At 33.9% G+C, this 22,039-nt stretch overlaps 1 protein-coding gene across 1 annotated transcript; it reads right to left on the bottom strand.

The window, feature by feature from the left end:
- Positions 1-1,601: 1,601 nt before the first annotated feature.
- LOC111060243 (bumetanide-sensitive sodium-(potassium)-chloride cotransporter) lies at positions 1,602-19,764 on the bottom strand (the record flags this gene model as incomplete). Its single annotated transcript, XM_039444343.1, has 5 exons — positions 1,602-1,768; positions 8,520-8,573; positions 14,569-14,756; positions 16,293-16,465; positions 19,591-19,764. Coding segments are annotated over 5 exons (744 nt in total), but the record flags the coding sequence as incomplete, so codon positions are not given.
- Positions 19,765-22,039: the final 2,275 nt, after the last annotated feature.

Here is a 22,039-nt window from a genome sequence, read left to right as displayed (position 1 = left end):
AAAAAGTTTTAAGAGAAAAAATTGAGAGAAAGTTTGAGGCAAATGTGTTTTTTCAAAAATGTCACACCTTCAAGAGCGGATGTCTCGAAAAGTAGGGAAGATATAGAAAACGTTGTGAGACAAATATTGTAGAAAATTATGCAAGATTCAATTTTGTATATAACAGTTATGTGCGTAAGATTCATTGTTTTCGAGTTATATGCGAGAAACCAAAAAAATAGTACCTTTAAACCAGCCCCACCCCCTTAGCACAGTGGGTAGGGGTGGGGACTTTTGACATGTTTACCTCCTTACCACCCTTAACAGAGCTGCGGGGTCAAAAAATGTTTTCCAAGCTTTTCCCTCTATACCCTTTTTTGAACATTCATTGCCTGGACTGGACTTTAATAGTATATTTCGCACCTAGGGCCGAAAATGAGACTTTTCTGGCTCGAAATCGGTTTTCAAGTCCGAGGCCGTAGGCCGAGGACTAGAAAAGATTGAGAGCCGGAAAAACATTTTTGCCCATGGTGAGAACGTAATTTTTCGCCACACAGAAAAATAAACAATATATATATGAGAATAATAATTATTCTCATTGTCTATTATAAGCACTTCCGAAAGCAAAAGTGGAAGGTCGTAGCTCTAGCAAATCTGAATATCAAGAAATTGTCCAAGTATTTTTATTTTTTATTCTGATTTGTCTAAATAACCTAAAAGATTATGTTCAATTATGTAAGAGGTTGAGTTTATACTTTTTATTCTTCCAAATGACAATAAGATGATATTATTATAAATGTTTTAATTATTGAATGATAAACACAAATAATGAAAAGTTTTTGATCAGCTGGTTTATCACACTTGAAAAAGTTTTTGATCAGCTGGTTTATCACACTTGAAAAAGTTTTTGATCAGCTGTTTTAGCACACTTGAAATTCGGCCAATCTGATGTGATCTGAATGTCAATGGAAGTTTAGGTTAGAAGTTCTATCCTTCTATGAAAATCGAATTATTTGAATAGTTTATAATATATATCTTATCTGTATTTTATTCATTTAAATAAAATGATAGTATATTATTACAGAATACTTCATTGAATTCTAGAAGCATAAAATGATTCCGTTTATCCACCATGTTCCGTGATAAAGGCTTTACTAGGAGGTTTGAGGTTAGATTCTATTATACTCTGAAAATTGTATTTGAATAGTTTATAATATCTCATTTGTATTTCATTCATCCAAATAAAATGATAGTATCTTATTGCAAAAACTTTATTCAATTCTAGAAGCATAAACTGATTCCGTTTCATAAACTATTTTGTAAACACATTCACATCAAATCAGAATCAGCTGACTTCAAGGTTATTTTACAGCCCTAGGGCCGTAAAAATTTTACCGGCCTGGTCAGAAAACAATCACTTTCGGCCTCCATATGACGCACGTAAACCAGCTCATTACATCCAAGTGGGGCGAAAAAAAATGTTTTCCTGATAAAACCTTCTCATCTAATTGCTCGATGATATACAAATCGAAAAACTTTGAAAAATATCACCAGTAGAAAGTTGATTTTTAGCCTTTGCACAGCCTTAAATAAAAAGTTAAACCTTTTTTAATTGAAAAAGTTTTCATCGATACTCACTTGTAAACACTGCCTCGTGACTGCCTAGAGTTGCGATCGCCTTTCACATCTTTCTTCTTCTGATCGGAGTCCGCGTCTGGACGGACATTCACTTTCCTACTTCGGCTCACATTCGGGGTGGAAGGGGGTGTCAGTTCACTCACATCACTCACTGAATAAATAAATGAATAAATAAATAAATTGTACAAATTAAACTAGCACATATTATCCACAGTTGACCAAAACAATAATAAACATATTTATTTATATAATAGAATAAAATTATAGTAGCCTTTTTGAAATTAATAAAATAATAGATTAAAAATTAATATCGGGGCACCGAGTTACGCTCGTTATTTATTTATTGATAAACAGAGCTCAATTCTTTAAATTGATTGGGGAAGGACTAACAGGCACAGCCCAAAACTGATTCTTCCTCAAATTTTGATTTATCTCTATATATAAAAATTAATGTCTGTTGGTGTGTTTGTTAGTTTGTTTGTTTCCTATAGACTCAAAAACTACTTGACATAACGGCATGAAACTTTGGGAATATGTTTTGTGAATATTGGGGATGGTTTCTGACCAGAAATTTTAATAGGGGGACTAATAATAATGATTTATTAATCCATTTTACAGACCTATGTTTTTGAAATTTTAGGCCGAGTGGCTACTTATAATTTAGCATCTAAAGTTACCAGCTATATAATAAAAACGTCACCCTGTGATCAATTGTGAGTACTGGTATTGAAACGGTGGTTGATTGGTACCAGCTGTAGATAATCGGTCCTTAGAAGACCTATACAAATAATTATCACTCCCCTATCATTGAGAAACTGGAAAATAATTATTCATCTCATGAAAGAGAGTTGTTCATATTGCAATCATTAATTACTTGGATTAACTTGGAGTAATAATATTATCAATTCATTAGCATTTGAATAAATGCAATATCTCAGTTATTTCCATCTATTAACTATTTTCAAAGTTAGTTTCAGTACTTTAGTTTAAAACAAATAACAAGCTATGTATCACAAAAAAATCACACAATCACACAAAAAAATACAGGATACAAGTAGCCAATATAAAAGTGTACAAATTATGAACACAATTAATTAAGGAGTCGTGATTAATCAAAATGAAAATACGTTAGTTATTTACATCAAGCACATTAAAGGTGGGGTTTCGTTTGTGCGTAAATGCCGTCGTCGACCAAGACAGACTGAAGATCTCAGATTGGATAGATTTCAATTTGTCTAAATAATCTGAAAAATTATGTTCAATTATGTTATTGAAGAGCATAACTGAATAGAACTTACTCTTTACTCTGAATAGAACAATACTGGTGATTTAAAGAATATCCAGCTGAGCTTTAGTGTTTACAAGTTTGTGTTTCTTCAATGGTTCCAAATTTTCTTAAATAACTCAATATTATTTGTTACAAGTGGTAATTGAGTGGAATATTTCTAATCAATTTAATAATTCAAGCCATCTAAATTCAAAATTTATAGTTTTCATGTTTATTTTGGACTAGAATTTTGTGAAAATTGTACACGTGAAATTCTAACCTCATCTTGGACATGGCACCTACAAAATTTGGAAGAAAAATAGCACAAGGACTACCTTATTATTTCATCTACCAATGTTATTACATTAGTGTCATTTGTATTGCAAATGTTTTAATGGGGCAAGTTGAGTTTATCCTATTATATTAAGCGAGCAATTTCTGTACATCTGTTTATATTTTTATATCTGGTTATTTATGTTCAACGGATCTCGAAAACGGCTCTAATGGTTTTCACGAAAATTGGAACATAATAGGTTTATGATATAAAAATTCGATTGCACTAGGTCTCATCCTTGGGAAAACTCGCTGAACGACATTAAAATGAGAATTCATCCTTCGCTGAAACAGCTGTGGATATTAAAGTGAGTATGTCAAAAATCAAAATATAGCATCCCCGAAATTCATAAGATGACGTATAGCCAGCTGTGAAATATAAACACGATCATTTTAAAAAAATGTGTTATATATAAAAAATATCGGGGCACCGAGCTTCGATCGTTATTTTTACTTTCCTTGCCCTATTACCATAGGTAAGGAAAGTATTGCTTTCCGAAAAAAATTAAGGTACCCCAATTTCTAAATTTCTATACGTTTCAAGGTCCCCTGAGTCCAAAAAACTGGTTTTTGGGTATTGGTCTGTGTGTGTGTGGTGTGTGTGTGTGGTGTGTGTGGTGTGTGTGTGTGTGTGTGTGTGTGTGTTGTGTGTGTGTGTGTGTGTGGTGTGTGGTGTGTGTGTGTGTGTGTGTGTGTGTGTGTGTGTGTGTGTGTGTGTGTGTGTGTGTGTGTGTGGTGTGTGTGTGGTGTGTGTTGTGTGTGTGTGTGTGTGTGTGTGTGTGTGTGTGTGTGTGTGTGTGTGTGGTGTGTGTGTGTGGTGTGTGTGTGTGGTGTGTGTGTGGTGTGTGTGTGGTGTGTGGTTGTGTGTGTGTGTGTGTTGTGTGTGGTTGTGTGTGTGTGTGTGTGTGTGGTGTGTGTGGTGTGTGTGTGTGGTGTGTGTGTGTGTGTGTGTGTGTGTGTGTGTGTGTGTGTGTGTGTGTGGTGTGTGTGTGTGTGGTGTGTGTGTGTGTGTGTGTGGTGTGTGTGGTGTGTGTGGTGTGTGGTTGTGTGTGTGTGTGTGTGTGTGTGTGTGTGTGTGGTGTGTGTGTGGTGTGTGTGTGTGTGTGTGTGTGTGTGTTGTGTGTGGTGTGTGTGGTGTGTGTGTGTGTGTGTGTTGTGAGTGTATGTGCGTCTGTGTACACGATATCTCATCTCCCAATTAACGGAATGACTTGAAATTTGGAACTGAAGGTCCTTTCACTATAAGGATCCGACACGAACAATTTCGATGAAATGCAATTCAAGATGACGGCTAAAATGGCGAGAATGTTGTCAAAAACAGGGTTTTTCGTGATTTTCTCGGAAACGGCTCCAACGATTTTGATCAAATTCATACCTAAAATAGTCATCGATAAGCTCTATCAACTGCCACAAGTCCCATAACTGTAAAAATTTCAGGAGCTTCGCCCCATCAATGCAGATAGATTCCCAATTATCAGGCTTCAGATACAATTGAAACGAAAAAAATGGAGTAGATTGAGCATGAAAATCTCTACAATTTAATGTTCAGTAACATTTTCACCTAAAATTGAAAATGAGCTTTAAATTCGAGAAAATGTGATTATTCAATTGCAAATTATTGTTGATTCTATTGAATCATTCACTATGAAGAGATAGCAGACCTCATGTGTGTCTCCACCAGCGTTATTGCCCTGTCACCAGCTGGCTCAAATCTTTGAATAGTAGACTTGAGATGCGCGGGAACACTAGCGTCAGGTGATCAATTTTCATAACGGCAAGGAAAGTTGTGTGAGTGCGCCACACCAGATTTTTATATCTGGTTATCTGGTTATTTATGTTCAACGGATCTCGAAAATGGCTCTAACGATTTTCACGAAATTTGGAACATAGTAGGTTTATGATATAAAAATTCGATTGCACTAGGTCTCATCCTTGGGAAAAATCGCTGAACGACATTAAAATGATAATTCATCCTTGTCTGAAACAGCTGTGGATAGTCAAAAAGCGGGTGAGTATGTGAAAAATCAAAATATCGCATCCCCGAAATTCATAAGATGACGTTTAGCCAGCTGTGAAATATAAACACGATCATTTTAGAAAATTGTGTTATGTTCATCAATAAATAAAAGATATCGGGGCTTCGAGCTTCGCTCGTTATTTTTTATTTATTGATAAACAGAACACAATTCTCTAAAATGATCGTGTTTACATTATATTACAGCTGGCTATACGTCAGCTTATGAATTTCGGGGATACGAAATTTTTATTTTTCACATACTCACTCGCTCACTCACTTTTTTACAATCCACAGCTGTTTCAGCCAAGGTGGAATTATCCTTTTGATGTCGTTCAGCGAGTTTTCCCAAGGATGAGACCTAGTGCAATCGAATTTTTATATCATAAACCTAATATGTTCCAAATTTCTTGAAAATCGTTGAAGCCGTTTTCGAGATCCGTTGAACATAAATAACCAGATATATAAATATGAAAATATAAACAGATATACAGAAATTGCTTGCTTGATATAATAGGATAAAAATAACGAGCGAAGCTCGAAGCCCCGATATTAATTTTAAATGGCAATATATTTATATTATAAAGCTTCGTTTACACCAAAGTTATTAACAAAATGTAGAACTTAATCTTTATAGATTCTATTAGATTGAACGGAAATTGACAAACACATATGTTCATCATGTGTATGATAAGTTATGATCAATCTAATAGAATCTATGAAGAGTAAGTTATCAACATTTTTTGTGTAGTTGAGAAGTTGATATTGTGGTAATTATTCATATTGAATGAAAAAGACTAAAAGATTGTCAAAAAACCACTGATTTATTGATAATTAGAAAGACCGGTTTCGGTTATTACACCATTGTCAATCTCTGATAAACTAGAGTTTAGTTTTAAAAAAGAGTTTATCAGAGATTGACAATGGTGTAATAACCGAAACCGGTCTTTCTAATTATCAATAAATCTGTGTTTTTTGACAATCTCTCAGTCTTTTTCATTCAATTATCAATATTTTGTTAATAACTTTGGTGTAAACGCAGCTTCAGAAATGTTTTGATTCTTGAATAATAAACACAAATAATGGAAAGTTATTTGATCAGCTGTTTTAGCACACTTGAAGTTTGGACAATATGAATGTCAACAATGTTTGTCGTCGTCGACTGCGGAAATTTACGCACAAACGAATATGCACCTTCAAAATTTTCAAATAAAATCAAATCAATAATAAACACAAATAATGAAACGCTATTTGATCAGCTGTTTTCAAGCTACTTATCACTGCTTCAAGCTGGATTTTTACATACCAGTATCAGAATCCGTGAGCGACTCAGTAAAAATATTCTTCACATGCGTTCTAATGAACAATTCATAATTGCTTGGTCAGGCTGGTTTGGAATAAATTGACCGAGCGTAGTGAGGTCTATGTTTTAACTCGAGTTTTCTTTTGTCTGTATGCTATACGTTGCTTTTGAGAAGATACAAATGAGCATCTGTTGCTTATGGAAAGATACATAAAAGCTCCTTGTGTATCTTTTCGGATGCAGCACTTTGCTTTTGAGAAGATACAAAATAACAAATGTTTCTTATGGAAAGATACATTACAGCTAATTTTTGACCGAACGTGAGGTCTATGTTTCAACGCGATTTTCTTTTGTCTGTCTGTATGTTACGTCATTACGACCAAACGCGTTGATAGAATTCGATGAGATTTGGCAGGAATGTTCCTTTTTCAACTGCGCGTCGATGTATACACAAGGTTTTTCCAAATTTTGCATTTACGGATATTATGAAAAGAAAAGGAATTCCTCCATATTCTGATATCACTATCATCTACTTTGAAGATAGGATAATCAGACTATAGAATTATTCATAATCAATCAGCTGACAAGTGGATTATCCATTGCATGCATTACACAGATGACTGGCCGTGTCTATTTTCTATAAGGTAGGGTTTCAATATTTTTTATGATGCGTGCCCATCAATATCAATATTCTCACATTTGTAAAACAAATTTAATAGATGATTAAAAAAACAGTTTTAAGAGTAAATTATGATTTAAATGTGAACATCAGAATTATGAGAACACGAGACATCAGATACTTGTGGATGAGAAAACTGTTTAAATGTACTAGTAATAACTAGTAGTTCTGTGAACAGTAGACCTCACGCAGTTTTCTCATCCATAAGTACCTGATTGAAACTATAGACCTTATGGGAATATAGCAATAGATTGGCTTCTCCACACATCTGTGTAATCACTTGTCAGCTGATTTATGATGAATAATTCTATAGTCTGATTTTTTACTCCTAATATTGGCGTATGAAGGAGGCTCCTTTTTCCTTTTATATTATCCTTAGAATGCAAAATTTCCAAAAACCTTGTATATACGTCGACGCACAATTAAAAAAGGAACATACCTGTCAAATTTCATGGAAATCTATTACCGCGTTTCGCCGTAAATGCGCAACATATAAACATTTTAATATTTAAACATTAAGAGAAATGCCAAAACATCGACTTGAATCGTAGACCTCACTTCGCTCGGTCAACAAATTTAATAGATGTTTGAAAATAAACAGTTTTAAGAGTAAATTATGATTTAACAGTGAACATCAGAATTATGAGAACAGGTGACATCAGATACTTGTGGATGAGAAAACTGCGTGAGGTCTACTGTTCACAGAACTACTAGTTATTACAAATCATGAGAAGAACATTTTCACCGAACCGGTCACAGAATCTTATGGGAGAACAACTCAAACTTCAAAAAGCTGCAAGTAAAAACAATGCAGAATACGTGAAAAAAAAGGCAAAATCAACATTAGAATAGGATTTAATGCAAGATTTTCTCAGAGCATCCTATCTAGACGCAACAAAAGTGAATCGATAAATTATCCATTGTGGGATTTGACTGTTGTGAAATGTTCGCAAAAAGAGCATATTATACACATACAGAAGAACAGGCTAGAACCAATCAAAGAAACCTTCTTTACAAAAAAAAAAAACATTCTCTGATTGACTCTCGTGAAATTAATCATGATTCAAATTTAACCGGCTCTAGGAGTTTAGGTTAGGTTTGTAGTGACAACTGTTAAACTTATATTAAAATTCATTTTTTGAAATAAACGTCATTATTGAACAAGTCATCCAACAAAAATATTGATAATTCACACTTGAAGTTTAATTTCGGATAAATCGGATGCTCTGAATTCGAGCAAATCAGATTCTTCTAATTTTGTTGCTTCGTGATAGGATGCCCAGAAAAGTGGTTTCAAAATAATCACCAAAAGTCTGCTGTGCTGGATCATAGATAGACCTCATCGAATGGTGCATAGCCACTGAGTGGAGAGAAAGAAAGAGTGAGAGAGAGAAAGGAAAATAAATTAAAAATTAAATTTGATTTCAGATAATAATAGATATCATAGATAGTGAAAATACATAGTGATTCTTAATTATGGTAAAATAATTTAATACGTGATAGTAGAGGTAAAAATAAGAAAAAAAGTTCTTATAAACATGTATCCATAAACGTTTCATTAGCGAGCTATACAGAATGAAAGTTTTCGCCCGGAATTCAGTTCCTCTGGTGAAATACACCGATGCTGAATTGTTTGGGGACTAGTTTTTGAAAAAATTATGCTGGATTAATATGAAAAAATACCTGAAAAATTGAATAAAACTAGTCTGGAAGCTGTAGTGTAAGTAGTTTTTGAGAAAAAAGTTGAAATATGCAAAAAATCTATGAGTTATTAGTTCTCTTCTCATAAAACAGCAAATTTTTGTGGTGTAATGAACTGCATAAGAATACATTTTATTCAACTTTTATTTAAATTTAATTTGCACAGCTTATATCATTCTTTCCAGAATTAGATTCTCTACAATTTTTATTGCTAAGAATTATTTTTTTACTAGTCATTAAAGAAGGTTATTGGGCATCAAACGTAGAAGTCTGTGTTTTTCTACTTAGATATTGTGCATATTTCAACTTTTTTCTCAAAAACTACTCACACTATAGCTTCCAGACTAGTTTTATTCAATTTTTCAGATATTTTTCCATATGAATCCAGCATAAGTTTTTCAAAAACTAGTCCCCAAACAATTCAGCATCGGTGTATTTCACCATAGGAACTGAATTCCGGGCGAAATCTAAATATTATTTTATTATCATTTAAACATTTAGGGCCGTTTGCACAGTGTAAGTTTAAGCTAAAGCTTAAACCAAATCTGGATTTTTTTTGTTTAAACTAAAATTCCGTTTGCGCAGTATCAGTTTAAACTCGGTGTTAAGTTTAAACTCTGGAAAAGTTTAAACCTCCAAAATAGGAGGTTTAAACCAAATAATTTGGATTAACTAGTCATCTGTAAAATTTGATGGGGAAACAGCTAATAGTAAATTATTTTTCGACGCTTGTTTTTAATGCTTCTGTAGACGATAATAATTATTTAGGTTATAGTGAATCATTAATGATAGAATTGACAGAAGTTTTTAATGCGATTGATGAAGATGAAGAAATTTTGGAATTGAGAAAAATTGGGCAAAAAACGAATCATTTAAATTTCTGGGACGATACAGAATTTTTTACGGTTTTGCTTGAGTAGAGCAAGTGCCAATTTAGTACTATTTAATTAAATAAACCACTTGATAGGAAATAAGACAATTTTTATCAGTAGTCTTTGATTATAAAACATGTTTTTAATGACACATAACTGAGATATTTTGCTTTTGGGAGATTTCTAATAAACGAGGAAGACCGAAGTAGATTTAAGTAGATTTTCATAACAACAATACATTCTAGGATATATATTTTTTGATGCCAACTAAATATAAGTTTGTTTCTAATAGTAATATAGCATTTCATAATTTTTTGAAGAATTTCTTGATCGCTTTTCACTTTTATTACCGTACAGCTTACAGCTCTGTGGATTTTGAACCAGGAAATAGCAGCTACATAGCCGAAATTTACTTATGGTTTGTAAACAAATAGCAAATTTCCTGTAAAAATTACCCTTCCTGATATTATAAACGATGACATTCTATTACCAACTTAACACTAAACTAGTTCAACTTAAACTGGATTAGTAAATGCACTAAGAAAACCGATTCAAGTTTAAACTTTCAGATTAACTTAAACTCGATTAACTTAATCGAGTTTAGCAATCTATACTGTGCAAACGGCCCTTAATGTGAGTAGAAGCTAATATAGTGAGGTCCACGTTATAATGGCAGTGTACGATTGACAATACTGTTTCTGTCCTTTTCTATCATACAACAAAACAGATAGCGCTATCTCTCTTTAGCTTTGCAATGTTGTCCGTTTGCCAGAATATTTTATTTTTACTTTTGACAGTGACTGTTACAAAAGTAAATAAAACAATTCTCAGCCGCCATTTTTTTTCTTCATTCTATCAAAATACTTTGGTACACAAGTCGTATAATTCATTTAAAATGTATTTTTGAAACAATGAAATAATTTTTAGATATTACCTTATGAGAAACACAAATTAAAATACCTGAAATGACATTTTAAAAGTTGATGACTAACCATCCTAGACTTCATCCATGCTTCAGTTAGCCTACACATAATTATAGGTTAGACCTACTCGTACCGGTATAAATAATATTGAAAGATTATTTTAAAAGTATTTCCATTGAAATTACTTATTTCAAATAGGATTTCTATTTTTCTATTATTTAAAAAAAATGAATAGAATACCAACAAAATAACTTAATTTCCGTTGTTTTGAAATTCAGATTCATGTATTACAGCTTTCAAATTAGCCGCCATTTCAGGTTTGTAAATCTGATCTCAGTTATGGAAGCAAAGTTTAGAATCAATTTATAAAAAAATATATTTTATCATGAGTTTAATCAATTTGACATGAAATTGATTATTTTATCAAGGGAATTAGAATAAATATCAGATAGAATTTAATGGCATGAATTGAATAACAGCTGTGTACACTCAGTGGCAAAATGGAGTCAATTTGGCAACGTTGTTCTCTAATCTTTCTTCACTGCCATTATAACGTGGACCTCACTATAGTCTAAACCAGGGCTCTCCAACCTACGGCCCGCGGGCCACATCCGGCCCGCCGAGAGTTATAGCAACAGATTTTTAAAAATATTATTTATTCATATTTTTGACAACAAATGTGAGTTCAGTACTCTTCTCTTACTAGCCACTCCATTTGTATGTAATTTGTATTATTTTGTATGTAAATAAATAAATAAATTTCCTTATTAGTGTAAAATTTAAGTGTTTTTATCCTTTATTTTGTGAATTTATAGTTTGTTTCATGTTTTTAAGAAACTTTTATTATTAATCCATCCAAATTTAAAATTGTTTGTTTTATTCTAATTTATATTTTAGATTGTGATTTGGTGTAGAAATTTGAATGGACATAACCTATAATATTTGGACAATTTAAAACTAAATTAGGAAATTGAAGAAGTTTTAGGCAATAGCCTGTTTTTTCTTTTCCGATTCTTGTATTTTTTGCTAACCTTATAAATAAATAAATAAATAAAATTAGCTGTAAACAAGCAGCTTTTTGGATCTACCTATAAGTGTGAGCAGACATTTCCAAAAATGATGTTTGTTGAATCCAAATACAGAGCTTTTTTGTCAGATGAACATTTGTAATAAATTTTAATGATCGGAACCACAAAGTTTGATCCTAAATGGGCGGACTTTAAGTGGAAAACAAATGCAATCTTCTCATCAAAAATAATATTCTCTTTTAGCTTGGTAACTTTTGTAAATTCGTATGTGTCAAGTTTTCTTATGACTTTTTTACACTCAATAAATTGGACTTTATATTATAATGAATGAATTTTATTTGCCAAAAACAAAATACAAAAAAGCTTTACAAAAAATAAATATAAGTATATGCTACTGCACTTAAACCAAGATGCATACATTTATTAATTAGATATAATAACGAAATGATATCTTTTATATTATAAATAATAGTTTTAAAATGAAGATTCAATTTATGATCACATGCATAAGTACAGTAGGTGAGGCAAAAACACCGGCAAAAGGAAGATTCCTTGTGCGCCAGTGTGAGTCGTTAATCAGGGATGTAATATATATAAACTTGAATCTAGCGTATGAAGTGTTCGAAATAGTTATTTGTGCAACTAGTGCGCAAAGTGTCAGTTTGCTGCACCGAAAGAAACGTTTACGCCCGAGCCGTAGGCGAGGGCGGAATGGTTTCTTGAGTGCAGCAGAGGAACTTTGCGCACGTATTTCACATTACGTTTTCCCTACAGTTACCATTGAATATGAAAAGTGGGTAATTATGGGTAAAATTGCCTGAATGCATCAAATGTTTTCTGTGTAATTTTATTATTGATAAAACCTTAATTTATTGTCAAATTGAATAAAAAATGTTGTCCTTGGTTATAATATATAATGAATAATAATTAGCGCGTTGTGCTTGGTTGCACCTCTGCTCACTATAGCAGCCGCAGCAGTCACTGTTACCAACTTCATTTGATTTTGCTGCATTGTGCTCCATATAACTACTAAGTATTTTGCGTTGCCATGTTGCAAATCTGGAGTGCAGAAAAATGTTTGCCGCACTAGAGCGGAAAAGTGATTCTTTGCGTTCTGTAATCAGTGAGCAATGGCCACTTTTCAACGTAACTGTAGGAAAATATAATTTATAATATGGAGTTGATTATTGTATAAAAGTCAACGATTGGAAATAATTCAAGTTTAGTCATGCCTCTATGGCTCTTTTTCTGTGTTTATTATTTCGGAAATTATTAAGTGGAAATTCACTTTCTAGTATATTTATGAATTTACTGCTCATGTAGTAGAGTTGCCTTCTAAGAAGAGGTGAGTTGGTGTTATATATTTCATATTTTCAAATGAAATGAATTGGTTTGTTTCTTCCTGTGCTTTAATTAAACGTACTTAAAACTCCTCATATATCATTTTAATGGAAATATAATAATTTTACACCCCCACCAAATCCCCCGTCGTGTGTGTCCCACAAGTCGAATTCCACGTACATCCTTGTTATTGGCCCTCTAAGCCTCCCAAGAATCAACAATGTGGCCCTGGGATGAGAAAGGTTGAAGACCCCTGGTCTAAACGTTGACTGCGACCACACCCCGTTTCGGAAAGCAAAGTTTTCTGACGTCAGCTGTTTAAAGTCTAGAACTCAGGTGAATCCCGAGCTCGGAAACCAAGCCTTACTGTGGTTGAGTTCAAAGCCACTGATCAATTCCATCAGGTTTTTTTACGTTCAGTAAAAAACCTGATCACAGACGAACCACAGAATGGAAAGTCGGCTAGTATCTTGACGCCATAATCCGCCATCTTGAAAGAAAGTGTAGCATTGTAATACAGCAGTAGTTTTAATTTCTAACAAGATGATGCAGTCATGTGTCGTGGTCTTGGTGCACTCAAATCTTGGTTAGATTGATACGTTCCATTTTGTGTGTATTCTGTGGCTGAACGGTTGCTCATGAGTCATGACTGACAGATGTTTCCCTTGTTGATCATATTTTGTAAACAAAACTAGAACTTAACCTATTTCATTGTAATCAATTAAAACGGAAAACCATCAGGTGATTGGAGTAGTTTTAAATGCTTTGTAAAATATTTTAAATGTTATTGAATTTGCAATCATGCATTTTCAATTTTCACTTTATTTGAATCATGCATTTCTCTGCTCCCAAATACATTATAATGGAGTCCATCATTTGTAAACAACCTCATATTCAGCCATGTATGTTTACGTTCAGCTACTCTATTTACGTTCTTTTCCATCGGTGGAAAAGTACGATTAACTGATCAGTGAACGAACCGGATATGACGTATTTTTTTCTTAACAGTTAGACCAAAGACCTTGAAGAGGTATAAACGCACAATACCTATGCCTTCCCAATGCTAGCTCATACTTGAAATTAAAGGTTCCATTGAGGTATTTTAGCGCGAGATATTATATAATATATTTTTTGTAATATTATAGATCACAAAAATCTTCAAGATATTTAGTATGTAATAATCTCCAGGCTGTCCCTTAATGGCCGATTTCAATTCCAAATAATCTAGCGCTGCATGTGAGTCTATGCATCGTTCAATGACAAAACAGTGCTTCGTTCAGAGCCACGTTCACTCACCGATCTCATCGTTCACTCACCGATCAGGGCTTTGAACTCAACCAATATTCTTCTATTCACCTATGAATGTGTTCAATAATTCTATGTTGTAATAATTCTAATTATAGAATTAATAATTATATTATTGATAATATAAAATAATAATTATTAATAATTCTAATTATAGAAATATTTGTAAAGTAGGCTACACCAACCTTGAGACATTTGCGAGTAGGAAACATTCCTGGGAATCGACTCCTGCGAGTTCTGCCTGGTGTTGAGGATGCTGGTGTTGCCCTCGTCGAGAGCGAGGATTTCAGGTTCATCCGACATCTGCTTGGAGTGGTCCAATCCTCCAGGCACTCTCAGAATTGCAACCGCCATGTACAGGTCAAGCGATTTGCTACAATACAAATCACAGTTAATTTATGTTGTTAATTTAATCATTCCGAATTATAGAACTTACAGAAATGTACCACAGGCTTTTTATTGACCGAGCGAAGTGAGATCTAAGATTCAAGTCGACGGTTTGGCATTTCTCTTAATATTTAAATGTTTATATGTTGCGCATTTACGGCGAAACGCGGTAATAGATTTCCATGAAATTTGACAGGTATGTTCCTTTTTTAATTGCGCGTCGACATATATACAAGGTTTTTGGAAATTTTTCATTTCAAGGATAATATAAAAGGAAAAAGGAGCCTCCTGCATACGCCAATATTAGAGTAAAAATCAGACTATAGAATTATTCATCATAAATCAGCTGACAAGTGATTACACAGATGTGTGGAGAAGCCAGTCTATTGTTGTATTTCCATAAGGTCCATAGTATATAGTATACTAGTAGTTCTGTGAACAGTGGACCTCACGCAATATTCTCATCCACAAGTACCTGATTGAAACTATAGACCTTATGGAAATACAGCAATAGACTGGCTTCTCCACACATCTGTGTAATCACTTGTCGGCTGATTTATGATGAATAATTCTCTAGTCTTATTTTTACTCTAATATTGGCGTATGAAGGAGGCTCCTATTTCCTTTTATATTATCCTTGAAATGCAAAATTTCCAAAAACCTTGTATATACGTCGACGCGCAATTAAAAAAACGAACATACCTGTCAAATTGCATGAAAATCTATTACCGCGTTTCGCCGTAAATGCGCAACATATAAACATTCAAACCCGGTTTCCGAGCTCGGGATTTGGTCAAGTTCTAGACTTTAAACAGCTGGAGTCAGAAAATTGGCTTTCCGAAATGGGGCGTAGTCGCGGTCATTGTCAAAGTCACATTTGAATTAAATTTCGAAAAACTAGAAAATTGGACACAAAATAAAACGAAGAGAAAATAGTGTAGAGTTTCAACTATTTTGAATTATTCAGGAATGTTTAATTCTGTCAAGGAAAAACTTTTCCAATTATACAAATGAGAAATTAAAAACTACGACTACTGTTATAAATACTGCGACTACGCCCCGTTTTGGAAAGCCCATTTTCTGTCTCCAGCTGTTTAAAGTCTAGGACTTAGCCAAATCCCAAGCTCGGAAACCCGGGTTTGAATGTTTATATGTTGCACATTTACGGCGAAACGCGGTAATAGATTTTCATGCAATTTGACAGGTATGTTCGTTTTTTAATTGCGCGTCGACGTATATACAAGGTTTTTGGAAATTTTGCATTTCAAGGATAATATAAAAGGAAAAAGGAGCCTCCTTCATACGCCAATATTAGAGTAAAAATCAGACTATAGAATTATTCATCATAAATCAGCTGACAAGTGATTACACAGATGTGTGGAGAAGCCAGTCTATTACTGTATTTCCATAAGGTCTACAGTTTCAATCAGGTACTTGTGGATGAGAATACTGCGTGACGTCTACTGTTCACAGAACTACTAGTTATAAATAGAATTGAAGGATTAGGGGAAGAATAACTTACTGCACGAGGTGGAAGTAGTGTGCCAATTGGAGGCGATCGCACTGCGCCCAGTCGGCCTTGTAGCCCAACAGCACCACATTTGGGCGCAACTTTCCCAGCCCGGTTGCCTGCAATAACGCCTTTCCCCCCTCCTCCAGCGACACGTCATCCACCTCGCTGTAGAATGCCTTCACCTGTCAATCCACAAACAAATCAAATCAGTTTTATTTTGCCATGAATCAAATAAATACAATAAATCCAGAACAGAAAATATATAATACAATTCCACTTACTAATAAGAATATGGATTAGATAAAATCTTTACTTTAAATTTCAAATCAAATACAATAAATCCAGAACAAAAAATATATAATACAATTCCACTTACTAATAAAAATACTGGATTAGATAAAATCTTTACTTTAAATTTCAAATTCAAATTCTATTTATTGCCCAAGACACATTATATAAAATATTGTACAGGCACTGTCAATATACTTAAAAATCAAATATAATTTATTTGCCAATTATAAAGATAACAATAATAAATAAAACAAATAGGCCTACTTCATACTTATACGGAATAAAAATAAAATTTAAACTTAAAATTTAATTGGCGTTGCCAGCTAAACCAAAGTTTGTGTGCTAGCAACGAGTAAGAAAAGATGTCATTTAATTTAACATAAACATAAAAGATGATTAAACATTTTATTTAAATGGTAGTAATAATATTGAATAAGTTAAATAATAATCATAATTGTAGTAATATAATATCTGAAAAAATGTAACCATAGAGAAACAATAGCATAAGTAGATATCCCATGGTATAGGGAATTTATGTCGCAACTTTTACTGTTATCTCAAGCCGATTACTGTCGATTATTGTCAATTTTTACTGTTTTGTTGGGGTGATAGTGTATGAACGGCACAATTTGAGAGACTACCAGCGTCACACAGCTGCATAGGAAAGAACTATGTGAACTATCGGCTTGGGATAACAGTAAAACTTGCGACATAAACGCCCTATACCATGTGATATCTATGCTATCGTTTCTCTTTGATGTAACTTAGTGAAAATAATATCAATGAAAAAAGTTTTTTTAATAAAGTAGATTCTACCTGTACATGAGGCGAAAAACATTGTTACTTCTGATCCATCTCTCTATATTTTTAATGGCTGATTTATTAAATCTATCTGAAATTAATTGGTCTGGCAAAATATTTATCAATTTATTACTCATGTATATGAACTGTCTACAGCATACTGTTAAATTTGTTCTAGGAATGCGGTAATGAGATGATGAACGGAAATTATACGATGGAATGTTAGTTTCAAAGAGATTTTTATACTTATGAACGGCTAGAATTATGTTTTTCACGTAAAGTTGTCTCACTGTTAAAACTCGGAACTCTGCTAAAAGGCTATGGCTGGGATATCGTCTTGGTTTTCCAAGTGCAGCTTTTGAAATATATCTTTGAATTACGGAGATTTTATTAAAATGGATGTCCAATGCTCACCCCCATACCCTAATACCAAAAAAATGTAACTACTTAACACTAAACAAAAAAAAGTATCACATCAGTCTATGCTGTCCAACCTTATACTAAACTACTGTTCTAAAGTAAAATAACATTTCTTCAATAGGAACTTTTCAATTTTCTGTGTGTATTCCAACTCTGGTTATCTTATATCTAATGGTAGGTGGTTATAGAATCCGATTTCCCAGGCCTTGAAACTAGTCTGACTAGATCTATAATCATAATAGTATATTTCGCACCTAGAGCAGAAAATGAGATTTTTCCGGCTCGAAATCGGTTTTCAAGTCCGAGGCCGTAGGCCGAGGACTAGAAAAGAATGAGAGCCGGAAAAACATTTTTGCCCGTGGTGCGAACGCTATTTTTCGCCAAACAAGAAAAAATATATATATATGAGAATAGTTGTTTACTAAGCACTTCCGAAAGCAGAAGTGGAAGGTGATAGCTCTAGCAAATCTGAGGTAATCTAAATATCAGGAAATTGTCAAAGTATTTTTATTTTTTATTCTGATTTGTCTAAATAACCTAAAATATGATGTTCAATTATGTGGGAGGTTGAGTTGAGTTTATACTTTTTTATTCTTTCAAATGACAATGAGATGATATTATTATGAATGTTTTAATTATTGAATAATAACACAAATAATGAATAGTTTTTGATCAGCTGTTTTAGATCACTTGAAATTTGGCCAATCTGAAACTTTAACGGAAGTTTAGGTTAGAAGTTCTATCCTACTCTGAAAATCGAATTTGAATAGTTTATAATATATATTTCATCTGTATTTCATTCATCCAAATAGAATGATAGTATATTATTGCAGAATACTTCATTCAATTCTAGAAGCATAAACTGATTCGTTTATCACCATGTTTCGTGATAAACGCAGTACTAGGAGGTTTGAGGTTAGATTCTATTAAACTCTGAAATTGAACTTGAATAGTTTATAATATCTCATTTGTATTTCATTCATCCAAATAAAATGATAGTATCTTATTGCAAAATACTTTATTCAATTCTAGAAGCATTAAACTGATTCCGTTTCATTAACTATTTTGTAAACACGTACACATCAAATCAGAATCAGCTGACTTCAAAGTTATTTTACAGCCCTAGGGCCGTAGAAATTTTACCGGCCTGGTCAGAAAACAATCACTTTCGGCCTCCATATGACGCACGAAAACCAGCTCATTACATCCAAGTGGGGCGAAAAAAAATGTACGTTAGACTTCACAAACAACAAGCATTGGTATATAAAAATACATGGCAAACTCACAATTCCCAGTCTTATGAATAAAGGTTTACAATGAGAGAGAGGTGGTTCATTGCAAATAGTTCTATGCTCTCTTTTGTAATACAAAAAGGTTCAAGGAGTGGCTGCAATTTGCCCACATGATAGCGCCATACAGCAGATGTGAATGGACATATCCATAGTACAGGGTCTGTGTAATAACATAGAGAAACAATAGCGTAAGTAGATATCCCATGGTATAGGGCGTTTATATCGCAACTTTTACTGTTATCACAAGCCGATTACTGTAGATTATTGTCAATTTTTACTGTTTTGTTGGGGTGATAGTGTATGAACGGCACAATTTGAGGGACTACCAGCGTCACACAGCTGCATAGGAAAGAATACGTGAACTATCGGCTTGGGATAACAGTGAAAGTTGCGACATAAAACGCCTATACCATGGGATATCTACTTACGCTATTGTTTCTCTATGGTAATAAGAAACCGGACTGACCTCATTGCAGTGTAGCCAACTGTGGGTAGAGGCTTACCTTGTGACAGTGCAGCCAACTGTGCGCCTTGTGCCTGAGTGCGGTGCGCGTGCGGTTGTTGACGCGTGCGGACACCACGTGGCCACACACCAGCAGTGAGATGTTCTTGGTGATTAGGTATGCAAAGTCAACCAGCGCCGGTCGGCTGCTAGGTAAGCCCGAGAACACCAACACCTGACACAACACCACTACATTATTACCAATTCAAATGAAATCACGTTAACATTGGACTTCAACGTTAACGTTAACTTTAACGTTAAAGTTAAATTTAACGTTAACATTAACTTAAACATTAGACTTTAAGGCTGTGCAAAGGCTAAAAATAAATTTTTCCTACAGTTACGTTGAAAAGTGGCCATTGCTGCACTGATTACAGAACGCAAAGAATCACTTTTCCGCTCTAGTGCGGGAAAAATTTTTCTGCACTCCAGATTTGCAACATGGCAACGCAAAATACTTGGTAGGTTATATGGAGCATCAGTGCAGCAAAATCAAAATGAAGTTGGTAACAGTGACTGCTGTGGCTGCTATAGTGAGCAGAGGTGCAACCAAGCACAACGCGCTAATTATTATTCATTATTATTATAACCAACGACAACGAGGACTTTAGGATTTTAGGATTAGGTTTTATCAATAATAAAATTACAGAAAAACATTTGATGCATTTCAGCAATTTTACCCATAATTACCCACTTTTCATATTCAATGGTAACTGCAGGAAAAACTTAATGTGAAATACTGTCGCAAAGTTCTTCTGCTGCCTCAAGAAACCATTCCGCCCTCGCCTACGGCTCGGGCGTAAACGTTTCTTTCGGTGCAGCAAACTGTCACTTTGCGCACTAGTTGCACAAATAACTATTTACTTGTGATATTTTTCAAAGTTTTTCGTTTGTATATCCTAGTAGTTCAATCAATCAATTTATTTAGCCTGGCGATACAGTAGTACATAAGCTAAGTTACAAATTTTTATAAAATTACGATACATAATAAAATCATAATTAGGTCAAATACATATAAAATCAATAATAACCATCCTTAAAATGAGTAACGATAACAATATCAATTAATAGCATTCAATAGTTCCCCCATAATAGGGCTACGTTATATTACTATTTCATGTAATAGTTGACGTTAATAATTCATCTACCTACCACTGTCCTGAATTCCTCTAAAAGTAGAATGGATTTTCTATGAGCCATAGTAGTCATAGTAACTCATTTTCTATGAGTTCTGTGAACAGTAGACCTCACGCAGTATTCTCTCCACAAGTACAGATTGAACTATAGACAATATAATTATTATTCAACGAAAATCCTAAATAAATGCTGTAAATCACCCGAAGACTTCGCTACTGCATCTGAACTATAGACCTTATGGAAATACAGCAATAGACTGGCTTCTCCACACATCTGTGTAATCACTTGTCAGCTTATTTAAGATGAATAATTCTATAGTCTGATTTTCACTCTAATATTAGCGTATGAAGGATGCTCCTTTTTCCGTTTGTATTATCCTTGAAATGCAAAATTTCCAAAAACCTTGTATATACGTCGACGCGCAATTTAAAAAGGAACATACCTGTCAAATTTCATGAAAATCTATTACCGCGTTTCGCCGTAAATACGAACATATAAACATATAAACATTAAGAGAAATGCCTAACCGTCGACTTGAATCTTAGACCTCACTCCGCTCGGTCAATTAATAATTATTATCAATCCAATTTGCAAACAAATAATTATCGTGCGGTTTTACAACACTGGCGCGGAACAATGGAAACGCAGAAAATAGCGATGTCTTTGACCGTTTACTCCACCATCGTTTACGGGGAGAGAGAGAGAGAGAGAGAGAGAGAGAGAGAGTGATGATGCAGAAGAGTGGTAGTAACCAATGCTAATTAGCATTACTGAATCGACTGGAATCGCATATTTTTTCTTTCCTTGCCCTATTACCATAGGTAAGGAAGTATTGCTTTCCAAAAAAAATTAAGGTACCCTAATTTCAAGTTTTCTACACGTTTCAAGGTCCCCTGAGTCCAAAAACATGATTTTTGGGTGTTGGTCTGTGTGTGTGTGTGTGTATGTGTGTGTGTGTGTATGTGTATATGTCTGTGAACACGATAACTCCATCCTGATCAACCGATTGACTTGAAATTTTAAACTTGAGGTTATACCATGAGGATCCGACAATAAGAAATTCAATAAAAATCAATTCAAGATGGCGAAAAAAATGGCGGATGATACTAAAAACCGTTTTCAAGGTTTTATCGAAAAAACGGCTCTAACGATTTTCTTCAAATTTATACCATGGATAGCTATTATAAGCCTATAAACTGACATGAGGTTCATTTCTAGGGAAAATTGCAGGAGCTCCTGCAGCCATTAGCCGTTACACCGATATCTCGTCGACACGACATACAGACAGGATTACTCTGAGGATAGTATAAGAG

The sequence above is a fragment of the Nilaparvata lugens genome, unplaced genomic scaffold, assembly GCF_014356525.2.
Source record: "Nilaparvata lugens isolate BPH unplaced genomic scaffold, ASM1435652v1 scaffold4308, whole genome shotgun sequence".
NCBI classification, from domain to species: Eukaryota; Metazoa; Arthropoda; class Insecta; order Hemiptera; family Delphacidae; genus Nilaparvata; species Nilaparvata lugens.
This window is presented reverse-complemented; position numbering and strand designations above follow the sequence as displayed.